The 25,142-nt window shown below is 52.1% G+C and overlaps 1 protein-coding gene across 5 annotated transcripts in view; it reads right to left on the minus strand.

Annotated features, from left to right (window-relative positions):
- Window positions 1-657: 657 nt before the first annotated feature.
- IGF2BP1 (insulin like growth factor 2 mRNA binding protein 1) overlaps window positions 658-25,142 on the minus strand; it is a 40,732-nt gene continuing 16,247 nt past the window's right edge. For 2 of the 5 annotated variants that reach the window (XM_029928189.1, XM_029928190.1), the window contains exons 3-15: window positions 14,869-14,917; window positions 14,278-14,329; window positions 12,041-12,104; window positions 9,939-10,220; window positions 8,676-8,810; window positions 7,915-8,037; window positions 6,767-6,902; window positions 5,750-5,872; window positions 5,349-5,465; window positions 4,581-4,655; window positions 2,925-3,056; window positions 2,593-2,706; window positions 658-1,050 (exon numbers count right to left, since the gene is read on the minus strand). In XM_029928189.1, coding sequence (XP_029784049.1) covers window positions 958-1,050; window positions 2,593-2,706; window positions 2,925-3,056; window positions 4,581-4,655; window positions 5,349-5,465; window positions 5,750-5,872; window positions 6,767-6,902; window positions 7,915-8,037; window positions 8,676-8,810; window positions 9,939-10,220; window positions 12,041-12,104; window positions 14,278-14,329; window positions 14,869-14,917 — 1,495 coding nt within the window. In that variant the 3' untranslated portion in view covers window positions 658-957. Of the gene's footprint in view, window positions 1,051-2,592; window positions 2,707-2,924; window positions 3,057-4,580; window positions 4,656-5,348; window positions 5,487-5,686; window positions 5,873-6,766; window positions 6,903-7,914; window positions 8,038-8,675; window positions 8,811-9,938; window positions 10,221-12,040; window positions 12,105-14,277; window positions 14,330-14,868; window positions 14,918-25,142 lie in introns of all 5 variants that reach the window. The other 3 variants (XM_029928188.1, XM_029928187.1, XM_029928191.1) reach the window with 3 other exon arrangements.

Consider the following 25,142-nt stretch of genomic DNA (forward strand, 5'->3'; position numbering starts at 1 on the left):
ATATCCAATCATTAAAATAGACTTTAAAAAAATATAAAAATCTGCCTGAGAATGATGGGAATCAGGGACAGTACAGTGGTCAGCCCCCATCCCGCTGGGCGTTCGGTACCGCCCATGTGCACCTCGACGGGGGAGAAGGGCGTGAACAGGGCAGGGAATCTTGGCGGGGAAGTCCCGACAGCGTGGAGAACATTTTAATCTCGCCAATTTTTCAAGATGGTGGTCTGGACTAGATCAGCCATAAGGGCCCTCCTTTTAAACGTGGATTACTATAGATTTTAATCACATTTCTCCCCCACTCTTTATGCCTTCCTGTTCCTACTGGTTGGTTAGGGAAGGAGTGGAATTAAACCATCGATGCTGGTGTGTCTGCTCCTCTGAGTCAGTAATGCAAGAAAAACATTGGCGTGGTTCCCACCTTTTCCAGTAGCAGGACAGGTAACACAATTAGTGTGACTTCAGGAAGAGGCTCTATAGGAAGAGGTTATGTCAGGGCACGAGATAGAGGGATTTTAATCAACGAACCAAGGAGGAGACGGTTGGAAGGATTTTAGGGTCGAGAAGCAAACCATCCTTTGAGGCTGATTAAAACACCCCTCTGCGTGATTTAAAAACCTGAAGGAAATTTTATTTCTCTTCCCGCTGGGGCCTGACCCACTCTCTTGGCGGGACCTGGAGACCTTACTTAAACAATCCACGTTTAAAAGCACCCTGAGCTAGAATTTCCACGGTGACACCCTGAGGGGTGGGGCAGTGTCGGGCCAATTGGTTGGGCGTGTGGGCCGAGGGATCAGGGTTCCTCACTGGAACATCCTTCCTCGATCCAAGTGGGCAAACCTGATCTACATCCCGGCCCACGAGTCCCTGATTCCCACTCATTCTCAGGCCTGCTGGGGAGAACGCGCTCTCGATTTCAGCCCGTTGTCCTTGAGTCGCCGCCACAGGGAGGGGGGCTGGTCACTTCCTCCGTGCCTGGGCCTGGTTACTCTGTCCCTTTTGGTGCAGCTGCTTCACTTGGGCCAGGATGTCTCGAATCTTCCGCTGTGCCATCTGGAGGGAAAAAAGAGACGAGTGGCCAGAGGGGGGGGCCTCCGATTAATAGGGTTGCCACACATCCTACTGAAGCCCGAACCAAACTCCTGGTGTTTCCAGGAGTGTGTGCTGTCAGAGGCTCATAAACGTAGGAGACCTCCTCCCCCAGTGACACATCCCCAGGGAAGGGGACGAACTGTCCGGAGAGGACTTACAAACAAGCAGTGACACGGAGGCCCCACCGTACGGAACACGTGTCTCCCCTCTTCCCTTTGTAACGGCGCCCACCCCGAGGACAAGGCTCTACGAGGGGAACCGACTGCAAAACGTGACGCATGTAACCGTTTACCAGAATCGCTCCTCTCGTAAACGGAGTGCTTGGTTCCTTGGTTACATAGAAAGGTGGTCTGGGTTGAGGGAAAGACTGTGGACTCAATGTTTATGTCACTTCCGACTCGCGGACGGACTTACACAGCTTTTTCTCTTGAATCCTCATCGTAACAGATGAAAAATACCCCCACTTCGTACTGAACACATGCCAGCTCCGGGCATCCCTGGATACATCCTTTACCTTCTTAAGCTCACATCCCCATGTGTAAACTGAGGCTGTTACGGGGAATACGTGAGTTAGTGTATATGAACCACACAGACTGGTGCTTGGGGTCTCAGACGTAGCCACACATACTAGACGTGGCTCTTGTTAATTCCTCTCAAAAGACCGTCACAGAAAATTTAGCCAAAGCCATGTGGTGGAAAGACCATGCACGGGGGTTTGGAGTTCAAATCCTCTGCCTCCAAGACCTGTGTACCACCACACCACACTGGGAGCCAGGAGCCCAGATTCTTGCTTCCTGTACTGCCTTAGAACAGTGCCAGGCCACATGCCCGCGGTGAAATGCCTGTCCTCTAAGAGAAAGGGGTCGGGTCCTGTAGTCTCCGTATCCCTTCCCGTTCCAGCCCTGGAGGGACTGTGCTGGGAGAGGGCCAGGGAACGCTGTGATTAGTATTATTATTTCACAGGGGAGTGCCGTGGGTAATACCAAGTTCCTTTCTTATTCTGTGCAGAAGGTGCTGGCGAAGCACTAAGGTTAGACGATAGGAGGACAAAGAATATTGAATGCATACTAGTTATGATATAGAATATATACTATATTTGAAGTTCTCAGATCACTTTCCCTACACCCTTAAGAGGGAATAAGACATCATCTGCACATCGCAGTCCTACACCTAGAAAGAATGACCCGGGGCGTCTGGGTGGCTCAGTCAGTCAGTTAAGTGTCTGACTCTTGATTTCAGGTCAGCTCACATTTTGTGAGTTTAAGCCTCACTTCGGGCTGATGCTCACAGCACAGACACTGCTTGGGATTCTCTCTCCCCTCTCTCTGCCCCTCTTCTCTCTCTCTCTCAAAATAAATCAACTTTAAAAGAAAAATGACCCAGCCCAAAGGCAGGCAGAGTGCACCGGATTCGTCCAAGCCCCGGAGGTCAACAACGGGAGTCTGGCCTCTCTGAGCCCCAGGCTCCTGCTGCCCTCTCGCAACAGGGGAGTGCCGTATGTACCTGGCTGGCGTAAAAATGCCCGATGATCTTGACGATGACCTGGTCGTTCTCATCCGGGGTCTGGTCTCTTGGCACTACCACCTCGGCTGCGGTCAAATTCTGCAACTCGTTCACCTGCGCAGAGCGGGGTGAATAGAAGCTCAGGGCACCACCACGGAAGCGTGGGTGGGGGTGGAGGGAGGGTCAGTTCGGGGTGGAGGGCTAGTAAGCAAAGGAGCAAATTGGGAGTCCTCAGGCTGTGCAGGGTCGGGGAGTGGGAAGCCAGAGCAGAGCTGTTGGTTCTGAGAACTAAGAGCCAGAACAGAACTTTCAGCCCGGCCCTCGAGGCTCACCGTTTTGCCGCCTTTGCCAATAACCCTGCCAGCAGCGGACGCCGGCACCCGGATGTGGGTCTCCAGCTTTACTTCCTCCTTGGGACCAAAGAAGTTCTCCTCCTTGAGTTTTCCATAAATTCTTCCCTGAGCCTAAGAGGGGAAGGTCCTTATTAATCCACAGGCCGTGCCAGTGACAAAAGGGAAGCAAGGTAAACCAAGAAGTCCGGTCCCCACACTCCACCCCCTCCTCTGCTGCCCCACAGGCCCCACCCAGGGGTAGATCAACCGTCTACACCAGGTGAATGAAAATGCCAGTTTTGTGGCATTGACCTGTTCCATCGATTACTTGTAACACAGGAGGGCTGGCGCAAAGTAACTGAATACATACTTCCCAGAGCAATGATTCATGCTACAAATCCCTATAGGGCCTGGGATGATCCCATTGACTTGAACGAGGCCCCAGAGAAGAGGCCGTGACATGGGACACTCCACACAGCCTACAGAGCCTGTCCCTAATCTCCATCCCTGCCCAGGTAGGGATGTGCTCCGTTAGCTCTTGGGCTATGTGACTGGAAGTCCAGGCATCTAGCCATGAACACAAAGGAGAGAAGGGAACTTGTTATCAAAGATCTTCCTTGGTAACTAAGGCACAGCACAAGAAGGAAGCCCGAGGGCCAGGGCTTCCTTCTGGCCCATATTCCTGTAAACCTTCAGGCGTGAAGAAGGAAACAGAAGTCAACAGAAACTGAGTGTGATGCCAAATTGAAAGCAGCATTGCAATGCTTTATCCTCCAGATACTCTTAATCATGGGGTTGTGAGTTCAAGCCCTGCACTGGGTATAAAGATTACTAATGAGGGGGGCGCCTGGGTGGCTCAGTCGGTTAAGCCTCCGGCTTCGGCTCAGGTCAGATCTCACGTTTGTGGGTTCGAGCCCTGCGTCAGGCTCTGTGCTGACAGCTAGCTCAGAGCCTGGAGCCTGCTTCCGGTTCTGTGTCTCCCTCTCTCTCTGACCCTCCCCCTCTCATACTCTGTCTCTCTCTGTATCAAAAATAAATAAAACATTTAAAAAAAAATTAAAAAAAAAAAGATTACTAATGAGGGGCGCCTGGGTGGCTCAATTGGTTAAGCATCTGGCTTTGGCTCAGGTCATAATCTCACAGTTTATGGGTTCGAGCCCCGAGTTGGGCTTTGTGCAGACAGCTAGCTCAGAGCCTGGAGCCTGCTTCGGGTTCTGTATCTCCCTCTCTCTCTCGGACCTTCCCCTCTTCAAGCTATCTCTTTCTGTCTCTCAAAAATAAACAAACAAAAAAAAGTTTTTAAAATAAAAAGACTACTAAAGAAATCAGGGCGCCGGGGTGGCTCAGTGGGTGAAGCGTCCGACTTCAGCTCAGGTTGTGGGCGATCTCACTGTTACTGAGTTCGAGCCCTATGTCGGGCTCGGAGCCTAGAGCTGGCTTCAGCTTCTGTGTGTCCCTCTCCCTCCTCTCCGCCCCAGCCCCCTCACGCTGTCTCTCTCTCTCTCTCAAAAAATAAATAGAAACACTTAAGAAAATAGTTTAAAAACTGATTATTTAAAACAAGGGACAAAAACAGTTTTTAAAAAGTGTTGTGCCAATTTGCACTCCCGCCAGCCTGGATTCCCGTGTCTAGCTTGGAAGGACGAAGGTAAGAACCTTGAATTGGGCCTCCGGGGGTCCAGTGATGATGACCATACGGACTTTGGAGTCGGGAGTTTCGGGAGGAGCAATCTACAAAACAGAACGAGCTGGTCAAAAAGGTGCCCCCCCCCCCCCGCCACCCCACTTCCACTGCACAGTCTTCAGAGTGAAGAGGCTCGGAATCCCAAGGTCACTGCCCCTACACCATCCAACTGTGATGAGGGCAGGGATGAGTGTGTTCCAGCGACATTTTCTAAGGAGGCTCTTCCCACGGTCTCCCTCGCCCTCGCAGGGTGGAGTCCTGCACGGAGGGCAGGGCAGACAAGACGACTACTGCAGGACCACGACACAACACAGATGGGTCCAACCACTCTGTCTCACAAGGACAGATTCCCTGTTCTGTGTGCATGGGACCCTGGCCAAAGACGTCTACCCAGCAACCACTGTGCACCTGGCACCCTGAGCTCGGGGCCTCGGCTTCATTGTCCCCTAGCGTGAACACAGCGATGGCAGTCCTGAGCAAAAGGAGGGGTGGGGCTTGAACTCGGTCAGCGTGTGTGGGAACCTAAGCTGGCTTTCTCCGCTGTAATACCCGCCCCCATCAGAAAGCCTGGAAGTGCGTGGAAGGCCCTGGCAAGGTCAAAAGCAAAGGGGACTGTGCTCCCTCAGAGGAAGAGGCCCCACAAGGGCAGCCACGCAGGGGTGTCCAGAAGCAAGGGTCTGAGGTGGTGGCAGCAGGGCTCCCCCCCTTCCCGGGACATGAGGGCAGGCAGAGCGGGTCACCTTAATGGAGGCGCTGGCGAAGCGGGAGAGCTGTTTGATGTGCTGGCCCTTCTTCCCGATGATGGCACCCACCGCCTGCGCGGGGATGAACACCTGCACCATCTCCTGCTCCGGAGCCTGCTGCTGGGACATGGCGTGGTATTAGCACGGGGAGGGGGGCGGCTAGGCCCTCCTGGGCTCTTCCTCGGCTCAGCAAGGGTCAAGGGGAAGCACCAGCCTCCAGCATCCAAGCAGCATCCGAGGGGCGGCACCAGCGGCTTGGGAGTTCCCACAAAGGGGCCTCCCAGACCTCCCCTCCCTCTCCCTGCAAATCAATCCCCAGAGTTAAGCTCCCACATGGGGCTGGGCCCGAAGGGAGGCCACAGAAGGAAGGGTCCCCTGGAATGGGAGCTGGCACCTACCATAAAGGAGCTGTAGGGAGCCGCTCCAGTGACACTGCTGGGCGGGGGCGGCACCGCACTGGACGAGGCTGGGAAAAGACCCACAGCCGCCAAGTTCAGGCCTGGGATGAGGTGCGACTGCAGCTGGGGAAGGAAGGCGAGGAGGAAGAGGTCAGCCCCCCTGCAGGGGTGTGGCTGAGCCCAGAGGGCAAGGGCCTGTGGAAGGGAGGGGAGAAGGGGGCAAACACAGGAGAACAGGTGCTCTGCTTGCACAAAACCTGCTGGCCCTTCTGGTTTTCACACGCACTCACATACACTTAGAGCCTGGGCTTGTGAGTGAGGGCACATCACGCCTGGACTAAGAACCAGCCACGCCACCCAGAAGAGTCCAGCAGAGCCTCGGGTGTCCCCCCCTCCTCCCCCGGTGGTTTACTCCACTAACCCTGCACTGGAACATTCTAGAACATTCCTATGAGAAGGCACAGCGAGGACAGATATCTGTTAACTTCTAGGACTCTCACCTTTCTCTCCTTTTCCCCACCATCCTCACTCCCCTTTACAAATCAGATGATGAGGGGAGCGTGGGTGGCTCAGTAGCTTAAGCGTCTGACTTCGGCTAAGTTCATGATCTCACAGTTGAGTTTGAGCCCCACATCAGCACAGAGCCTGAAGCCTGCTTCAGATTCTGTGTCTCCCTCACTCTGTGCCCCTCCCCCTCTCACGCCGTTTCCCTCTCTCTCTCAAAACTAAAAAATCATTAAGACAAATTTTTAAAAATCAGATGAACACAACAACGTACTCTCTCCTGGCTCAAGTTCACACCAACACCAATTGTCCGGGAAGATCACAGACCTTGAAGCCCGAGAGGAGACCTGACGCCGGTCCCCGAGAATCAGATAAAGAATCTCAACTAATTACACTTAAAAGATTCTAAGGACCAGAGGTCCAAAAGCGCGTGGCCTGCCCAGCCCACGTGGAGCCCCTTCTGCTGGGGCCGGGCCCCGAGGAGGCGCGCGCAGGGAGGCGCATGGCACTCACGCTCATGGCAGCCACGTCGTTCTCATAGGCCTCCCGGACCTTCTTCATGATCTCCTGCTCTGCCCTGCAGCAGTTCTCGATGGCCCCCTTCACGGTGATGGTCCTCTCGGGGTTGTAGAGGGTGAGGTCCTGCAGCCTGGTGGGACAGCAGAGCTGCGTCACCTGTCCACCCACGGGCCGGGACCAGGACTAGGCCCCCGCCGGCCGGCCGGTCGGTCACCAGCCACAGAAACCGTGCCCGCAGGCTGTGCCCCTTCTGGCAAATAGCTCTGGGTCTCTGGCCACAGGTCCATAACCAGGGCCGGGAGATGGAAACACCCAACTGGAAACCCCTCAATGTGCTGTGAGATCACTTTGCAGCTTTCCAAAACCACTAAGGCAAGGAGAGCAAGGTGCTCAGCACTGGAAGTTTCCCCAGGGGTCCCAGGCACTCCATTTCTCGTGCTTTGGGAACACAGCAGGTTGGTAATAAAAAGGAAGAGCCACAGCGCTTGCCGGAGACCTAATCAAGCTGCCTGGCTTTTCCCCAGAGAGGCGGGCAGGCCACAGTGCAGTTAGAGAACACGCTCCCTTCTCAGCAAAGGACCCAGCCCCTTCTCACCACCTGGCAGGTGGGCCGGACACCCCGGCCTCCTGGCTCCGACTGCAGGAGATGCATCCCCACAACACCGGCCCTCACAGAGATCAATGCTCTCGGCCACGGCACTCATTACCCTTCCATGGGCAGAAACCGCAGCCAGCTCGACAGGCCACGTAGTGAGGGCTCAGTAATGAAAGACTGCTGCCCCGGGGAGCTTGAGACGGGCGCCCAGGAGGCTAGGTCAGCTGATCGGCCGAATCTCTGATTTGGGCTCAGGTCACGATCCCAGGGTCATGGGATCAAGCCCCACGTCGGGCTACATAAGGTTCTTCCTCAGGGGAGCCTGCTTGGCTCAGTCGGTTAAGTGTCTGACTCTTGACTTTGGCTCTGGTCATGATCTCACAGTTTGTGGGTTTGAGATTGGCACCGGGCTCTGTGCCGACAGCTCAGAGCCTGGAGCCTTCTTCCGATTCTGTGTCTCTTTGCCCCACTCCCTTGCTCATGCTCTCTCTTTAAAATTAAAAAAAAAATGTTTTTAAATAAGTAAAGAGGTAAATGAGAGCCTTACGAAGAAATGGTGATTTTCGTCTCCGTGTCCTGCTCCACCTTCTTCAGGTTGCGCCCTTCCTTGCCAATGAGCCGCCCCACAAAGTTATTATGGGCCAGGATCTTCAGGGGAACCTCGTCAGCCCTTGGGAAGAAGTGGGGGATAAGAGTTCCTTAAATGGCAGGCCACGCTCAGACTCGGTCATCACGCCACCACGGACATGCGGTTTCCAGGACAAACCACGGGAGAAAATTACATTTTAAAAGATGAGCGAATATTGGTGGTAACTGAGAGCTATGGAAAGGTGGGAGTGGGGGTGGGCTGCCAAGGGGAAGAGGGCCGACCAGAGCGATGGCTAGCCTCGGTGCAGTAAGAGGGCTGACGGCCTGGCACGGCTGATGGCCTGGCACGTATGTGTGCATTAAAACCCATCCACCGCGTACTCATGTAACAGCGTCCTACAGAATCCCATGCAATTAAAAAAAGATAATAATAAGGTGGGTCTGTAATTAATGATCCACACAAGTGAAAAAGCAAACAGCAGAACAGGTTCATTATGATTCTACTTGACCTGAAACGTACACACGTACACATACACCCATGCATAGCACACAGATGTGCAAACACTCATGTGAGTGCACGCAATTGCCAAGAGGGCGTACAGAGGGTGTTACTTGTGGGAAAGAGGACCCCGCTTCCCAGTTTGTGTCCTATCTACTTATCCCCACATTCTTGCTAACAGGTCGCACTGGGCTGGGGGAGACGCAGAAGGAGGGCCTTACGTTTTGGTGTCCTTTGCTTCCTTGTGCATAATCTCCAGGATCATCTTACACGCAGAGGAGCAGCCCTCAGGGGTCGAGTGGACACTGATGGCCTTCTCCGCAGCGCCTGCGTTCTCCTTCCTATGCACATCTATCCTGAGGACCACAAGGTCAAAGGTGGCTAGGTGTCCCTGCTGGAACCCAGCATCTTCGTGCTCCCTGCTACCTTTCCTCCGCCCAAAGTAGACAAGAGGCTCTTGGAACCTGTCCCCAGGCAAAGGACGGGGAGGGGCAGAGAAAGGGCCAGGGAGAGCCTGCCAGCCCGCTGCTCCAGACTGGCTCCATCAAGGTGGGGGACAATGGTGGCATCTGGCACGGGAACACGGGGTTGGCGAGCATCAGCCCACAGCTCTAAAGCTGCTCCCCCCCCTTAAGTTCTGGACTCCCCCCATGGAACAACTACAAAGGGAAGGTGCACTGTCCCAAAAAAGTAAATAACAAAGGATGCATTCGAAATAAGGACACGATGTGAGCCGTTCTTTTCCAGAGTACGCTGATCAGACATAAAGATTAGAGGGGTCCGCTATAGGCACATGGAAAGAATAATGCAAATTTAAAAAGAGATTACAGGAGCAGCTGTGGTGGATGGGACAGGGCAGGATTAGGACCTATTACCGAGGGCCGCCTTTGGCCAGGCTGCCTGACCCATGGCCACGAATAGGCCATACTGAAACCACAGGACACCAAAGAGAGGTTGACTCACCAAGACTGGGTTTGTTTGATGAGCCTTTTCTATAAGAAATTATAGAACCCCAGGGCGCCTGGGTAGCTCAGTTGGTTAAACGTCCGACTTTGGCTCAGGTCACGATCTCATGGTGTGTGAATTCAAGCCCCACACTGGGCTCTGTGCTGAAAGCTCAGAACCTGGAGCCTGCTTCTGATTCTGTGCCTCCCTCTCTCTGCCCCTCCCCTGCTTGTGATCTATATCTGTCTCTCAAAAATAAATAAATGTAAAGAAAAGAAAAAAAGAAATCCTAGAACCCCTCTTACTAAAAACTGTGTGGCCCGCCACTGCCACCAAATGGCCTGCCCCTGGCCTATTCAAACCCCCCCCCACACCTGGCCCTGCCTTCCCAGGAGGCTGCGATCAAAAGCAGTGACCCCCGAACAAAGAGGAGAAGGAACATGTCCCAGGCAAGACATTTCCTAAGGGGTCAATACTGAGGCTCCTCCTCAGTGTTTCCAGGAAGCCCCCCACCCCATCTCCCAGCGGCCATGACTCACTTGGACTGGGTCTGTTTCGTGATGTTTCGGATGGTGGCCCCCTCCTTGCCAATGATGGCACCCACATACTGGGTGGGCACCAGGAGCCGCAGGGGGATGTCCACTTGCTGCTGCTTGGCCGGGGCCCCCGCGGCCACAGGGGAGCCCTGGCGGGGCTGACCCCGGGAGCCAAAGCCTCCTCGGCGCCCGTTCTCAGGCCCCTGTGCTATCTGCTCGTCAGGAATGTAGGAGACCTTCAAGGCGTGGTTCTCCAGCTGGTGGCCATTCAGCTTCATAATGGCTCTGAGGACAGAGGGAGAACGTCGAGGTCACGCCAGTCCACGCCAACCACAGCAAACGCCGTCCGTGTGAAGCACGCTGGGTTACAACGTGGATCACACGAAGAGCAGGGGAGATGACCGCCTTCCAATGTCCGCCTCAGAGAACTTTCCAGTCGGAATGGCTGAAGACAAAGGGAAACCTAATAGGTGGTTTCCAATTGGCTTCTTAATTTCAGCCATAGAACAATCTCAACCGTACGATTAATGTGAGAATCGCAGGTCACTTATGATTGTGAATAAATGTAGAAAGAACAGGATGACACGAGAGACTTGTTTTCATACCTGTTGAGTCTGGCACCTCCCATGTTTGAGGAAACCATACAATAAAAAAGTCAGCCACGATGCCCTGCTTACCCCCTGGAAGCAGGACTTGAAGTTTATCGGGAATGTCTGCAGACCGGGGGTGGAGAGCAGTGTGCGACACATGCTTCAGCCAGCCAATGCCACCCTGGCCAGTGCAGGTTAGAAACACCGGCAAGGCAACAACGGTGGAGGCGAGTGCTGGCGTGACCATTGAAGCCACGCTAAGGACCATACACTGGCCACAAGGGGCAGTAGGGACCTCCAGAAAATTCTGAGCGGGAAGAGCCAGCCCAAAGGAAACCAGGAGCAGGGCACCTGGCTGGCTCAGTCACTAACTCTTGATCTCGGGGTTATGAGGCCAAACCCCTCACTAGGAGGAGAGATGACTTTTAAAAATATTTAGGGGCGCTTGGGTGGCTCAGTCGGTTAAGCGTCTGACTTCAGCTCAGGTCATGATCTCACGGTTCATGGGTTTGAGCCCCACGCCCGGCTCTGTGCTCACAGCTCAGAGCCTGGAGCCTGCTTCAGATTCTGTGTCTCCCTCTCTCTCTCTGCCCCTCTCCGGTTCATGATCTGTCTCTCTCTGTCTCTCAAAAATATAAATGTTTAAAAAAATTTTTTTTTTAATATTTAGGATCAGCCGGCTGGCTCAGCTGGAAAAGCATGCGACTCTTGATCTCAGGATCGTGAATTCAAGCCCCACGCTGGGTGTAGAGATTACTTAAAAATAAATACACTTTTATAAAAGTAAATAAATAGAAAGTAAAAGAGGATGGTTATTTGAGGAAGTAGTGGGATTTTACGACGTTATCCCTAGGTTGGAGGAAACTGAAAAGATGAAGGCAGCACGCGGCAGGAACAAGAAAGCCATCAAAAGCAAAATATGGCAAAAGGCCCATAACAGGTCGGATATGAATGCGTAACTGCACAAAATGTACATTCTGTCAGTACCAGTGGGTGAGCAGTGTAATTGCTCAACCAAAGGGCTTAAGGAGCTAAAAACTGTGGGTGTGACGGGACCAAAAGGATTCTGCCCCCCCAAAAAAAAAAAAAAAAAGCATAAACTGGGCTTGTGGCATCTCGGCAATAAAATGTCTGCCCCGCCCCCCGCCGCATCAGAAGATGAACCAATCCTAGTTGCCAAGCTCGCAGTTCCTCCTGACTAACACTAGATGGAGCCATCAACACGGCAAAGGACTTCCGCAGGTCCAGGGCTCGGAGAGACGGGACCGAAGCCAACCTCTCCTGGGAGATCTTTGGGTCCCTTCCCTTCCTTGTATCTGCTATCTGTTCCTGATGAGTTTCTGAACCTTTGAGATCTTTGAACCAAAGGACAAGAGTCTGGGATTGGCTTTCACAGTAATAGAACCAAAGGAGGAACTCCTGCCTGCCAGGACCCCAGCCCTGTAGAAGCGGGGGTCCCTGGCTCCCCAACAGCCCACAAAAGACCCTCCCTGCCCCAGTTTCCGGCCCACTCACTGCCTGGTCTGTTCCCGGTTGGAGTAGGTGACATTCACCACTGCGGTCTCACTCTCGGTATTCACTGGGGGAGCAAAACAGAGGCCAAGGTTAGAGCAGGGAGATCAGGAGATGCCACCAATGAACCCCAAGTGTTTAAATTGTCCCTATCCTGCCCCGAAGAGTCTGGGCAACAAAAGGGTGTCATCAGCCCAGCAACAGCAGTTAGGGGGCAGGAAGCACACAAATATACGCGCACGCATACCCAACTTGGGATACAAATTTATTTTTGGGGAGTTATAGTCAAAATGCCACACACAAGAAGAGTGTAGTTTGTATGAGCAAACATCCCAAGGCATGGTCCGTAAGAACACCACGGAGAGACTCCCACCCACTTCCGAGCCTCCTTCCTCAAGGACAGACAAAACGAATGTGAGCCCGTCGGGACCTAGTTAAATGGGCTGAGAGGAGCACCTACTGGGGAGTCCATTTCCAAAAATCTTGACAGTGGAAATGCACATCCAATCTACCATGACTTCATGGCACCTTCCATCAATTCCGCCAACATCATAGGCTCTCATGAAACCTTCTGTTCTTTCCCGCAGGAGACTGAGCTGGCCATTAGAACTCCAGTCGACTAGGGACATTCTTCTCATTTGAAATTAATGAAATGAGCCAGTCTTGGGCACCACTGTCTTTAATTTGGGGTTTCCTGGACCTGCCCCGACCTGTGGTGGAAGACATGGACAAAAACCAAGACTCTCCCCCACCCATGCTCAGGAGAGGTCCTCTGGCCACAAATCCTCCGTGCGGACCACTCTTCAACCCCTCCGGCCTTCATCCGCAGAGTTCCCCCACCACAGTGGTGAGGGAGACGCTCCAAGAATAATCTCTCCTGTTACACCGAAACACGGTCACGAATGAAGTCAATGAAAGTTCTGGTCCCTGGAGCTTACACAAGCTGGTCCCTCACAAGCTGGTCAATACCATGGGGAATTGGAAATCAGGGTAAAAGAAGTGGTGGTTAAGGGTTACGATTTTAAATACAGTGGACAGGAAGGAAAAGGACATAAAAGGCTCTCTCTGCTGTCCAACAGAATCAAATATTTCCCATTCTGTTCTCTCCAGGGGGCAGCTGTCCTCTACGGATACAGAGCCTCCAGTTACCGCACCGGGGAGCCCTGGAGAGATTTAAAGTCATGTGGCCTCCCGCTGGGCTGCCCGGTGAGGCCCAGGACGTGCCCCCAGGCCAGGGCTCAGTCTTGCCGTTTGACCAGGAGTAACTTCATCATTAGTCTCTTGCATGAGCAACAGTGGGCAATGGTTATCAGTGTGCCCAGTCGTGTCCGGGAAATATTTACGATGAAAAGGCAAGCTCCAGGATTAGGTCGGGAGACCCTGTTTGATGGACTCAGCATTTGCCCTTGGCACAGGCAAAAACACTTTCATGTAGAACGATTTCTAGCTTGCACCTTTCCACAGGGAATTGGGAGGAAAATTTAAATCCTCACAGGGTGATTACTTACATTTGAGTTTGAGATCTACAAACTCAAATCGTGTCATCTCTTCTAATGGCCAAGCTCTACCGTATGTCCAGCCAAAATCACTCCAGATTTTAACTCCTTTCTTCTGAAAATTATTTAGCATGCGACAGAGAATCCTCAGAAATCATAGCACATGGGCCATGACCTAGACCCTGCTTTCTTAGTATTTCTGCTGTGGGCCCACTCTTGAAAGACTATGTCTGCCCACCACTACGTGCCAAGTCATAAATCCTCTGCCTTTTTATTTTATTATTGACCTAAGACGTGTAGGTGACAATCAGAGTTCCTAAAAAGAGACAACCAGTTGAAGGACAATTCCAGCCAAACACAAAGCATCACGAAGCTTTTGAAGTCAAAGGGCTGCTGACTGACTCAGGCTGAGTGCACAGTTTTCAGTCTTAAACTAAATCTCGGGACCTCGATTTCTACTGTGCTTGATCCCTAAGCACCTAGGGAGACCGTGCTGGAAATGAGCAACTTTGCTCATTAACGGGAGAAATCTCCACCCCAGGGATAAACGACTCAGTCAAAGCCAGCCAGGAGAACAAGGCCACACAGCCCCCGTGGGGGGGGTCTATCTCCCTCCACGCCATATTCTTCTTTTGGATCGCCAGGTAGATTTGGTGGTGGGAAATGAAGCAGAGCAAATCCCGCAGACTGCTCCCACCCCCACCCCACTCCCTTCCCCGCCACCCACCACCTCTGCACTCTTACCTTGCTCGCAATTCTCCACCGTACCGTATTGAGCAAGCAGGCTATCCAGCACCTAGGAGCATGGAGAAGGGAGGAGGGCTACTCTGAGCATCCCAGGAACTGTCACAAAGCCAGCCCCGGACATCCCTCACCCCAAAGCAACAGCGGTACAGGCAGAGACTTAGGTGGGGACTGAATGTTCATTATCTATTCGGTTTAGCCTTTCTAGGGTACCGATACTAGCGATGACCTGTCAGGGTATCTTTACAGAAATGTGCTACCGCACAAAAAGCATTTAGGGGCCATTCTGGAGGTGGACTTGGGCCGCCAGGGTTCCTAAATTGACTTCTGCCATCATTAAGTCTGGGGCCAATGGAACCCCGCCCCCCGCCCCACCTCCATAGGCCTCCCATCACAGGGCCAAGCCCAAAGGGCTTACACTGGTAGTCCCAGGCTGAGAATGAGGTCCAAGCAACTTTCCTCAGCGCCGGCATCCCTGGCCGACCCCCAAACCCACAGGGAGCCTCCCGGTCGTCTCTGCCAACTCACATGGGCCAGGGCTCCTCTCCAGTCTCTCCTACCCCGCCCACGGAGTCTCCCCCAATCACTTACTTCCCAACGGAGCTGCGGTGGGATATTTCGAATCTGGATTTTCCGACTCCTGAAATTAGAGGGAACAGGATTAGTGACCGTTCCGGATGCTTCAGGGGCCTCTGGCCTGGATGGTGTTCAATTCCTGCTCCAGTCTTCACCTCCCTGCCTTCTGTTCAACACCAAAGTCTGAGAATCCAGCACTATAACCTTTGGGAATGAACTGGTGCAGGGGTGCCTTGCTCTAGAGAGGAAATGATCAGCGCTGCCGCAGACAGGGAATCTGAAACCAGATGCCCTAAGCACCAGGGTCATGCAAGTCCCTGAAAAAAAATCACATCCGCCGTGGCTATCCCTCCACTGAAGTGCTCCCGATTCTTTTCTTGAGTAGCCATCTACTTCCATCGATTACCTCCCACTATGTGTCAGGCATTAGAAATATGAAGCTGCTGGGGCGCCTGGGTGGCTCAGTCGGTTGGGCGTCCGGCTTCGGCTCAGGTCAGATCTCACAGTTCGTGGGTTCGAGCCCCGCGTCAGGCTCTGTGCTGACAGCTAGCTCAGAGCCCGGAGCCTGTTTCGGATTCTGTGTCTCCCTCTCTCTCTGCCCCTCCCCTGCTCTAGCTGTCTCGTTCTGTCTCTCAAAAATAAAATAAAAAGCAATAAAAAAATTTAAAAAAAATATGAAGCTGCTACAGAAAACATCAGTCACTAATCTGATACCCATTTAATTGTCGCCCACTGGCGCTGGACTTGGCGGGAACAAAGTGCCTGGCCTCAAGGCGCTCACACTTTTTAGAGGAGCGCAAACAAATTACAGCAGGATAAGGGTGCAGTCACGTGGGTTTTATACAGGTGTGGATTTAAATCTGTGTTCCACTTTTAGTAGCACTGATCTTAAAATTTAACCTCCTTGGGGCTCACTTTCTTTTCTTTGTAAAAGGGGTTTAATCCCTACTCACATGGCTTAAGGTGCTGCTGGGTAGTATTAGAGCCTCACAAAGGGCTTCAAGAACTCAGAAGTCTAATAGCAGAGGCATCTAGAATGCTAAGGTGAAAATGGTCAGCACACAACACACCATCACGACCACCACGTCCCCTCCTCCCCAAATGACTACACCCTCTCCTTCCCAGCATTCAAGTATCTCTTAAAAATGTAGTTTTCTCCCCCGCTGGAAGGCTTTTAGGTTCAAGGTTCACTTCCAGGGCAATTAACTGCTCACCACCCAAATCAATGTCCTAATCCCTGGGCTTACAACATTTCAATTGACTTGATCTTCATTGGTCAATTATCATTTGGTCTTCGCATATATCCTTGACCATAAACTTAGTTCAGGCGCAAGGTCCAACAAAATTTTAATGGCACCAGAGACAACTGGCCTGGGAAGCAAGAAAAACCAGTTCTAGCTCTTCAGATATCTGAATTGGGTCTTCATCAGACTAAGCTAAGTAAATTTCAGGCCTCAGTGTTCCTACAAGGCCCGTGTCAGCTCTCGCCAAGCTGGAGTGGGGGTGAAGGGGTTGAAAACACTTGGGAACAAGGGAAAGGATGCTAAGCTCTAACTGAAGTGTTTCCCTCTTGGCTTGTCCTGAGCCAGCTCACTCATTCCATCCCTGTGACCTCAAGTGTCTTTAGCTGCAAACTGGAAACCAAAGGGTCTCGAAGATCCCTTCTAGCTGTGCTGCTCTGAGCATTTAGAGTATTAATGAAATACACTATGAAAACCTCTCCCTGGAATGACATAACTTCAGGGCAAAGGAGGACAGGTGTTGAGAATCGATGTGTACGGCTCTCTTGGTTGACTGGTTCATGAACCTGATCTAAAGTCAGACAAAATTGCAGGGCAAAAGAGTAAGGATAAGAAAAAATTCCAGTTCCGTGGGTCCTGAGCTTCCCATAGCAGGCCACCTTCTTTGATTTCATCTATAGGCAAAAGAGGGGGAGTCCCATGGCATCCAGCCCTGAGGGATGTCCCACGCAAAGCTGATGTGTCCAAAGGGGCAGAGAAAATTCAAGAACCCTCACTCACAATGAAAGCCCAACTGTTGGACGACTGAGAAAAAGAGATGGTTACACTATTCAAAGACTGAGGACAACTGATCTGGTTGGAGGCCAATGACAGGAGTCCCTCAAAGCCGAGGAAAGCCGAGGGACGAGGCCCTACAAACTCTTCTGGATGGAAGAGGCGTAAGGGCCGCCTGCCTGGGAGTTCAAACCTGTAAGGGCTTAAAGCAACACCCGTACAGGAGCTCAGTGTGAAGATGGCTCTTTCAAGATGGTTCCCGGGTATAATCTCGGGTCCAAGGTCAAAAGTACCCCCCCTCCTCCTACTTCAAACTCCCAGGGTCAGGGGCTTTCTTTTCAGGGTAGGGAAGAGTTGAGGAGGGGATGAGGTGAGGAAATCAAATCTCAGTTTGGGATTTTAATCCATATCCTGAAAGCAATGGCAGTCTGGAATGTCTGGAATGTTCCAAGAGAAGGAGGGGGAGGAGGGTAGGGCCACACAACCAATGACAGAAAAGACCTCCTGGCAGCCCTCTCCCACCCCCAATGGCAGAGAAGCCCCCACCCCTCCAGGACACATGCACCCAATCCTTGGAAACCATGCCAGGCTCCTTGGGGCCTCCAAACCTCCTTTCAGCAAAGCCCCCAACTCTGATAAAAACACAACAGAAGCCACGAAGGCCCTTTGTCTTTTGAGCCTTTGGCCTGGTTTCTATTACTTATGGGGCTACCTAATTTCTTTCAGGCCCAAAGCACACGGGGCAACATTGGGAACTGTACCCAGTTCTCCCTTCCCAGGACCCCTGCTTAACTATCAGTCGACTAAGGCCAATGCAAGCGGGCCTGGGACAGTGTGCTGAGGGTGTGGGCAAAGTCCAAATGGAAGCTAAGAGCATTTGGTGGGGGCCCTTCTTTGCTCTGTGCTTAGTTTCCCCCTGTGGAAATTGACAGGGCTTTTGCGAGAGCTGAAAGAGAGAAGGCATGTGAATCGGGGCACCTGACTTGGAGTGAGTGCTCAAATCCCTACCCAGGTCCTCAGGAGCCTACAGGGGTCTGGACAAGGAAGAGAGGAGACAGGCAGGGAACATGATGGTAACAGCTATAAATATTCAGTGCTGGGGAAATCGTGGGAAATACCACCACCTAAGTTCCCCTCCCCTGCCTCCCTTGACAAGTAAAGGATTTAAGGTTTGGCCCAGGAACCCACTCCACACTCCAGTGCATCTGCTCCTGCTAGTCAGTACCTTTACCCTACAGGTAATAGGGCTCTATACCCTGAGCAGAGCCCGGAGTGCCTCAATTCCAACATCTCTTGTTCAGAAAAGGCCAGAGAATGCCTAGAGATACGAGAACAACCACCCATCTACCCAGGAGCTGATAAACCTGGTGGGTGATGGCTCTTGGCAATGAAGGCAACGGGTTCACCCACCTAATTCTTTCCCTGGGTGCCAGCACCCTGGGGCTTCTGACCTCTTTGCCTGCCCTGCTCCAAAGGGCAGTTACCAAGCCCTGGGGCAGCTCCCAGTACAGAACAACCTCAGGGCATCTACTTCCCTAATGGGAGAGGGGGGTGAAGGCCATTGAGCCAAGTGACCATTTCTCTATCCCTGGAGAGATCCCCACCCCCACCCCGGGAGGGAACACAGGGAGAGAGCACCCATTCAACAGCAGAAGGAGTTAAGTAGCAAACCAAGAATTTCATTCAGGAAGTTCAGGAGCTGGGTGCCCGGAAGTGGATGTGGTTGGGCGAGTTCTCCCTGGGAAGGAAGCTCCCGTCCTTTTCGCCTTTTCAGAGAAGTATCAATGGATTAGATCGGGACGGAAAACAAACAGGTCAGTTAGGGAAGGGCCTAACACTTGAAGAATACTTAAAAAGATCCCAAGATCAGACTCAGTGCCTGCTAGAAGACTCCCATTACCCATGATGGTGGGGATAATGGAGGAGAGGGGTCCATGGCTCCGTTTTACAGACGACCAGGGCCCAGAGAATGGGAAATTGAGTATCTTGGCCAAGTCACACAGAGGCAGGCTTCGAACTCAAAACCTTGTCGGATCCCAGGCTCGGTGCACTGCCCCCTGAGCTGCTGTTTTGATGGAAGAAAAACAACAAGAAGTCTCTGCCAAAATACAGTCAAGTGAGGCTGAAAGACAAATTGACTATATTCGGAATTCATACAACAGAGTGAACAGTGGGTCTGGGTAAGTGGGTACTGCTCTCCAATAAATCAAACCATCCCTCCTCCGGTCCTGCCCCGTGATGCTCTCTACCTTAGTGACCTTCCCCAGCTGCATACTTCCATGAGTGGGTGAAGTGCTTCTGTGGAATATTTGACGCTGACTAGATATTTGATAATACTGTTAATTAAGAGCCAGTGATTTTTCAAGTTCTTGTATTTGAAGAAAAGATTGTCAACAGATAAAACTAGGTGTCTAAGATTTGCTTCAAAATAATTGGGAAGAGGAGGGAATACTGTGTAGGAGTTGGGGGTTTTTTTCTTTCTTTTTTGTTTTTGTGGAAAGAGAGAGAGAGGAAGAGAATGTAAAGTAGGCTCTGCGTGCTATCAGCACAGAGCTGACACCAGGGCTCAATCTCACCAACCCTAAGGTCGCAACCTGAGCTCAAATTGAAGAGTCAGGTGTCTGGCCCACTGAGTGCCCCAGGCACTCCACGAGTTGGTAATTTTTAAAATTAGGTGATAGGTACATGGGAGATTTATTTTATTATGTTGTCCTTTCTACTGTTTTGTTTGCATTTGTTTTTCATCACGAAAATTGTTTAAGTTACTCTAGCTCACCCAGTTTTAAAGTCACAGCAGGTTCTAAATTAATGGATTTAACTAATAAGGTTTTCCAGTGGGTGTCATATTAGCAAGAACGCAAGCCTTGGAGATGAGGGGGCGGGGGACAGAAAGGGGGGGCCTGGGGAAGCTGGTGCAGAAAAGGAAGCCTCTTCAGAATGGGACCTCCCTGCAGGGCCGACTGCACGCTAGGTACAAGGGCTAGGTACAAGGGCGGGCTCCAAAGTCTCCAGCAGAAAGGCTGAAGCCCGCCCCAGGGAGTGTTCCTACTTTTTCCACCCCCACAGCCCAGGGCAAGGTGCCATCTTCAGTCATGCAGATGACCTCACCCCTCTCTAGGAGGAGGAGCGCCTTTAAACCAGGGTGGGGTCAACCTGTGGAAGGTAGGGGGAGCAGCAGCAGGTTTTGGAAATCTTATCAAAAGTCAAACCTGGACTTTCACCTCAGCGGAGAACCAGGATTAAACTGGGATTTCCAGACTAGATCCTTCACCTCCACCCTTGCCCCTGGCTGTGATTTTTCTGACTAGCAGGCTACGTGGCTGACCTTGGACAAGTCAAACCTTCAACTCCCTGGACCTCAGTTTCTCACATCTGGGAAACAGGATTATTGATTAGTCTTTTTACGGGGTCTCCTGTTCCCAGACACGGATCAACCCCATCTACCTCCAGGAAGAGGCTTTCTTAATCAGGGGGATTTTCTGTGCCCTGATGGTCTCAAGTGGATCTTAAGATGCCCCCCTTACCTTTCTGGACACTTGATTTCCATTAAGGAATATGACAAACGGGAAGAACGCTCTACACCAGGAAAACACCAACATTCCACGCACACTCCAAGGTCTCAGGAGTAGATGAAAACTTCGGAATCCGTCCCCACACCCAAAATGTAGATGTCCTCCCTCACATCTACTCATTTAACTCTTCCCAGTGAGGTCCAGATCTTCGCTCAAGCCTACAGGCATCTCCTCAAAAAAAGCTGGGGAGAAACTAACCCAAGGCAATTAGAAGGGAAGTTTGGGGTGGGGGTTCAAGTCACCACTTGCCCGCTGGAAAAGAGTGAGCCACAAAGAGCTTCCGAACCTTACAGACACACCATGCTTGCTCAATCCTAAAGGCAAGGCAAGAAACTCGCTATCATAATTTGCCTCAAGGTTTCTGTCGTTCAACTGCGACAGTTCTTTATTCCATTGATTTTCTTGGCACCTAGAGCGCCAAGCCTGTGCTGTCCACACCACAGTAGCCACTGGTCATGTGTGGCTTTTGAGCAACTGAAAAGTGGCTGCTGCAACTGAAGAATGTAATTTTTTTGTTTTATGTGTTTACATAATTTAACTTTTCCTCTGTAAAATTTGTGAAATCTAAGTACAGATCAAAGGTTTCCAGTGAAAACTTAACTAACATCTGAATTGGGACGGGCTCTATGTATAAAATACGCCCCAGATTCTTTACTACGACTTTGTACCCCGTCCGCCCAAAATAAAGACCTCCGTATTACATCGACTGCATGTTGAATGAATAATGCTTTGCCGCTTGGGAATCTTGCTCCCAAAACATAAATAAACTAAAAATAATAATACTTTGAACTTTCTCATTAATTTTAGTATTAGTCCTTTTTCATTATTTTCACTCTTTTCTGAAATGGGTCTTAGGAAATTTCAAAACTTTTAAAAAGAACCTAAGCAAAAAAAAAAAAAAAAAGACATAAAGAAAGAAAAAGAACATTTACTTACATACATGGCTCTCACGGCATTTCTACTGGATAAGACTGGGCACTGTGCTACAGCACAGAGCTAATGTGACAGGAGACAGGCAAGTCTCCTGCGCTCAGGGAGTGGACAGTCCAGTAGGGGACCCCATTTTGTTGGGGATGGGAGGAGGGAAACAGGGTGAACTGGAGAGAAGAGGGAGACTGTCCACTGGATTCCCCCCCTTTTTTAAATTTTTTAATGTTTACTTATGTTTGAAAGAGAAAGAGTGTGAGCTGGGAACAGGAGGAAAGAGGGGGAGACAGAATTGGAAGCAGGCTGTGCTGACAGCTCAGAGCCTGACGCAGGTTTCGAACTCACAGACTGTGAGATCATGACCTGAGCCGAAGTCAGATGCTTCACCGACTGAGCCACTAAGGCGTGCCCCATTCACTGGCTCCCTTTAGACGTGAGTGATGCTGCGGGCTTCTCTTGACAGAGTCCCCTGTGGCTAAGGCTGGAGTAGAAGCACCCTCCCAAAGCTGGCTCTCCTCCCGGATCCTCCCAGCTGGAAGTCACACATAAAAGATGTCCCAAAGTGCCAACCTCTGCCTTTTCCGTAAGATCACCACTGACCCAGCCCTTCCTCCCCAGCCTGCCTCCTTCTCCCTAGAGGGTAGAGAGGTGAAGAAAATAATTGTCCAGGAAAGCCTCTGAAGGGGGCGGACCTGGCACGCTCCAGGCATGGCAGGAGCTGAGAAAGGGGGCGGGGCTGGAGGGGAGGAGGAGCTGGCACCATGCCCAGGGCTCCGTGCCAGGCTGGTCCAGAGGCAGGGCAGCCAGACAGGCAGGCGGTCGGGTGGGCTGGTGGGGTAGGGGCTGCAATGGAAAATATGAGCCTACTGAAAGGGACAAGACTAGGCAGGACGGATGCCACCACGAAGGTGAATGCCGGGGTGTGGAAAGGGGGATAGGAAAGCAGGGGCGGCACTGGGTGTATCTGTGGTTCCGTGAACATGGTCTTTTTTTTTTAATGTTTATTTATTTTGAGAGAGAGAAAGAGAGTGAGCAGGGGAGGGGCAGAGAGAAAGGGAGGGAGACAATCCCAAGCAGGCTCTGCACGGTCAGCGTGGAGCCCGATGTGGGGTTCAAAACTGTGAGATCATGACCTACGTGGAAACCAAGAGTCAGCCGCCTACCTGACTGAGCCACCCAGGCGCCCCCGTGTGAACATGTTCTAAAGGTATGTAGCACACGTGTACTGTCCCACATGTGCTCGGATTCCTTGTGCTAATGCTGGAGACAAGCAGAAAGGAAAGACTCTGGATGAACCATACACCCCCCTCTTTTGGATGGCTCTGTACTGTTTAATATGCTCCTGGCCTACCTGGAGGCAGAAGAAGGGGGAGGGAGATCACTAGGCTTCTTATGTGACTAAGGAAACACACACACGAACCCAGCACTAAGAAGTTCCTGTTAAACGAAATCAGATTCATACACTGAGCAGGAGAGGAGGACACGCCCCTCGGGCCTGAGCAGGTCAACAAGTCACTTTCAATTGACAGTCGGAGAAACGGAGGCTCGGCAAAAAGGACAAGCGCCTTGGCAGCTCTAAGGTAGAACTAGAACTCAGGTCTCCTCCCGGGCTGGCGTATGCCCGTCTCACCAAACCTTGCTGCTTTCTCGCTGACAAGGAGTGTTAACACAGCCCCCATGTCAGCAGCAGGAAAGATGCCCATATTCTGTATGGCTAAGTGCGTGCCAACTGGCTTTTACCGCATGCGGCTCTAATTTGGGCGCAGGGTTTAACTCACAGAAGAGCTAACTATACTATAATACGGCTGGATGGCTGTCAGAGAAATGTTAGCAGTGTAAAAAAGAGAGTCACCAAAAATTCTTGCAAATTTTCATGTCTGTCCGGGGACAGGCAAGGAAGCAAAGGTGAGACAGGGAAAGCAGGGAAGGCGTTAACTGGTGTTAGCAAGCAAACCTCCACGATGAACACTTCACTCAATTCACTCATCTTGGAAATAAATGGTTTGACAAGACAGCCCACGGGTTTTTTTGCCCATCTGGGCAGCACCAGACGAAGCCAAAACAGAAGCTCTGAGACAGTGGAGTTCTTTCCAGACAAATTTCAAGGCTGCCCTGGGCCAACTGCCTCTCCCCTCCCTCCACCTTGCTCACTGCTGAGAACTGTTGTCTTTCACCTGAGTGGTTCCTAGAGGGGAGGGGGACAGCAAGAGCTCTATCTAGGCTAATAGGTTCGGGGAAGGGGAATCTGGGAATGGGGAGGTGGGCAGAAGCAGCCTTTGGAATAAACCTAATGCGTGGAAACAAATGATAAAGAGGTGACCCCCTCCATGTGAGCAATGCAGGCAGGCTTCCTGGTGGAGGTAGCGATGGTGTGGGATAAGAAAGCAACTGCTGCAGCGACGCCTGGGTAGCTCAGCTGGTTAAGCGTCTGACTTTGGCTCAGGGCATGATCTCCCCAGTTCGTGGGTTTGAGCCCCGTGTCAGCTCTGTGCTGACAGCTCAGAGCCTGGATCCTGCTTCTGATTCTGGGTCTCCCCCCCCTGCCCCTCCACAACTCGCCCTTTGTGTCTCTCTGTCTCTCAAAAACGAATCAACGCTAAAAAAAATTTTTTTTTTCAATAACTGTTGCGGATATCGTTCGCCATCCTCCCCAGGCTAGCAGGGAGACCTTTCCAGCATCTTCCCTGCGGGTGGCGGAGGCTACCATCCTCTGAGAGGGAAAGGCAGAGGGAGAGCTAGAAAGACTATTTCCGCAGGAGAGATGTTGGCTGAACTCTCCCCTTCCGGTGGGGATCTTAGCATTTCTCCAGAAAGCTTAAGAGCCAAAAAGCCTGGCACTCCAGGACCCAGAGACCTGACTGAGGCTGGCGCCGGTGCTAGGTGGAAAGCACCACGGGGCTGGCCTCGGAAATGGGAGAGGCTGAGTCTCCTCAGCAGGGAACGGCAAACCCAGAGAGCCCAGTGCAAGACAAGATTTCTCGGTGGAACTCTCAGAAGCAAGGAAAAAGGAAACTAGACCAGCCTCAAGAGAAGTCAGTCTCCAGCAGCTCCATTCCAGGCAAAGGAAAAGACCCTACGGAACAGAGCAGAATTCCTGGGATCGTCAGTGTTCCCTGCGAACGATGCCAATGCATCCCAGTATATACATAAAAAAAAAAAAAAAAAAAGATCATTGATCATCCTCTTATTAGGAAGGAGCGCCAGTTGGGTCCCTCCTGCACGAGGTTAACCGGCTGGAGGAATTCACTCCTCCCCTCCTGCTGCCTGCCGGCCAAGACCTGTTGTTGGTAGTGGGAAACTTCAGGAAGCTGGTGTTTGTGTCTTCCTTGGGGGGGGGGGGGGGACGGGTCATCAGAATAACTCTCCTCAGACGCAGGGACACCCGGCCTCCTGACCTGCCTCGAGCCAGGGGCTGGCGCTTCCTCCCCAGCCCAGGGGGAGAAGGCTTGCGGCCGCGAGTCCCACAAGCACGTTCCAAGATGGTGCCGCCGCCAAGGTCTCGGCCATGCCAGGGGCCCCAGGGTGGCGAGCGGGAGGGCCGCGGAAAGCAGGGACAGGCAGGGCAAAGGAGGAGAAAGAGGTGGCTGGGAAGGGCGGCAGCAGCTGAGGGTGGGGGAGGGCTGGCAGCAGCTGGGGGGAGGAGGGGAGCCCTCATGAACGGGCAATTGAGAAGGCCTGAGCAGCTGAGCGGCCGCGCTGGCGTCGCCGGGCCTGCGCCCCACGCGGGCGGCCCCTTCCCCCAGCCGCTCACCTCGCCCAGGGCCCGGGGAAAGCG

This window comes from Suricata suricatta, chromosome 17, assembly GCF_006229205.1.
Source record: "Suricata suricatta isolate VVHF042 chromosome 17, meerkat_22Aug2017_6uvM2_HiC, whole genome shotgun sequence".
In the NCBI taxonomy this organism is placed as follows: Eukaryota; Metazoa; Chordata; class Mammalia; order Carnivora; family Herpestidae; genus Suricata; species Suricata suricatta.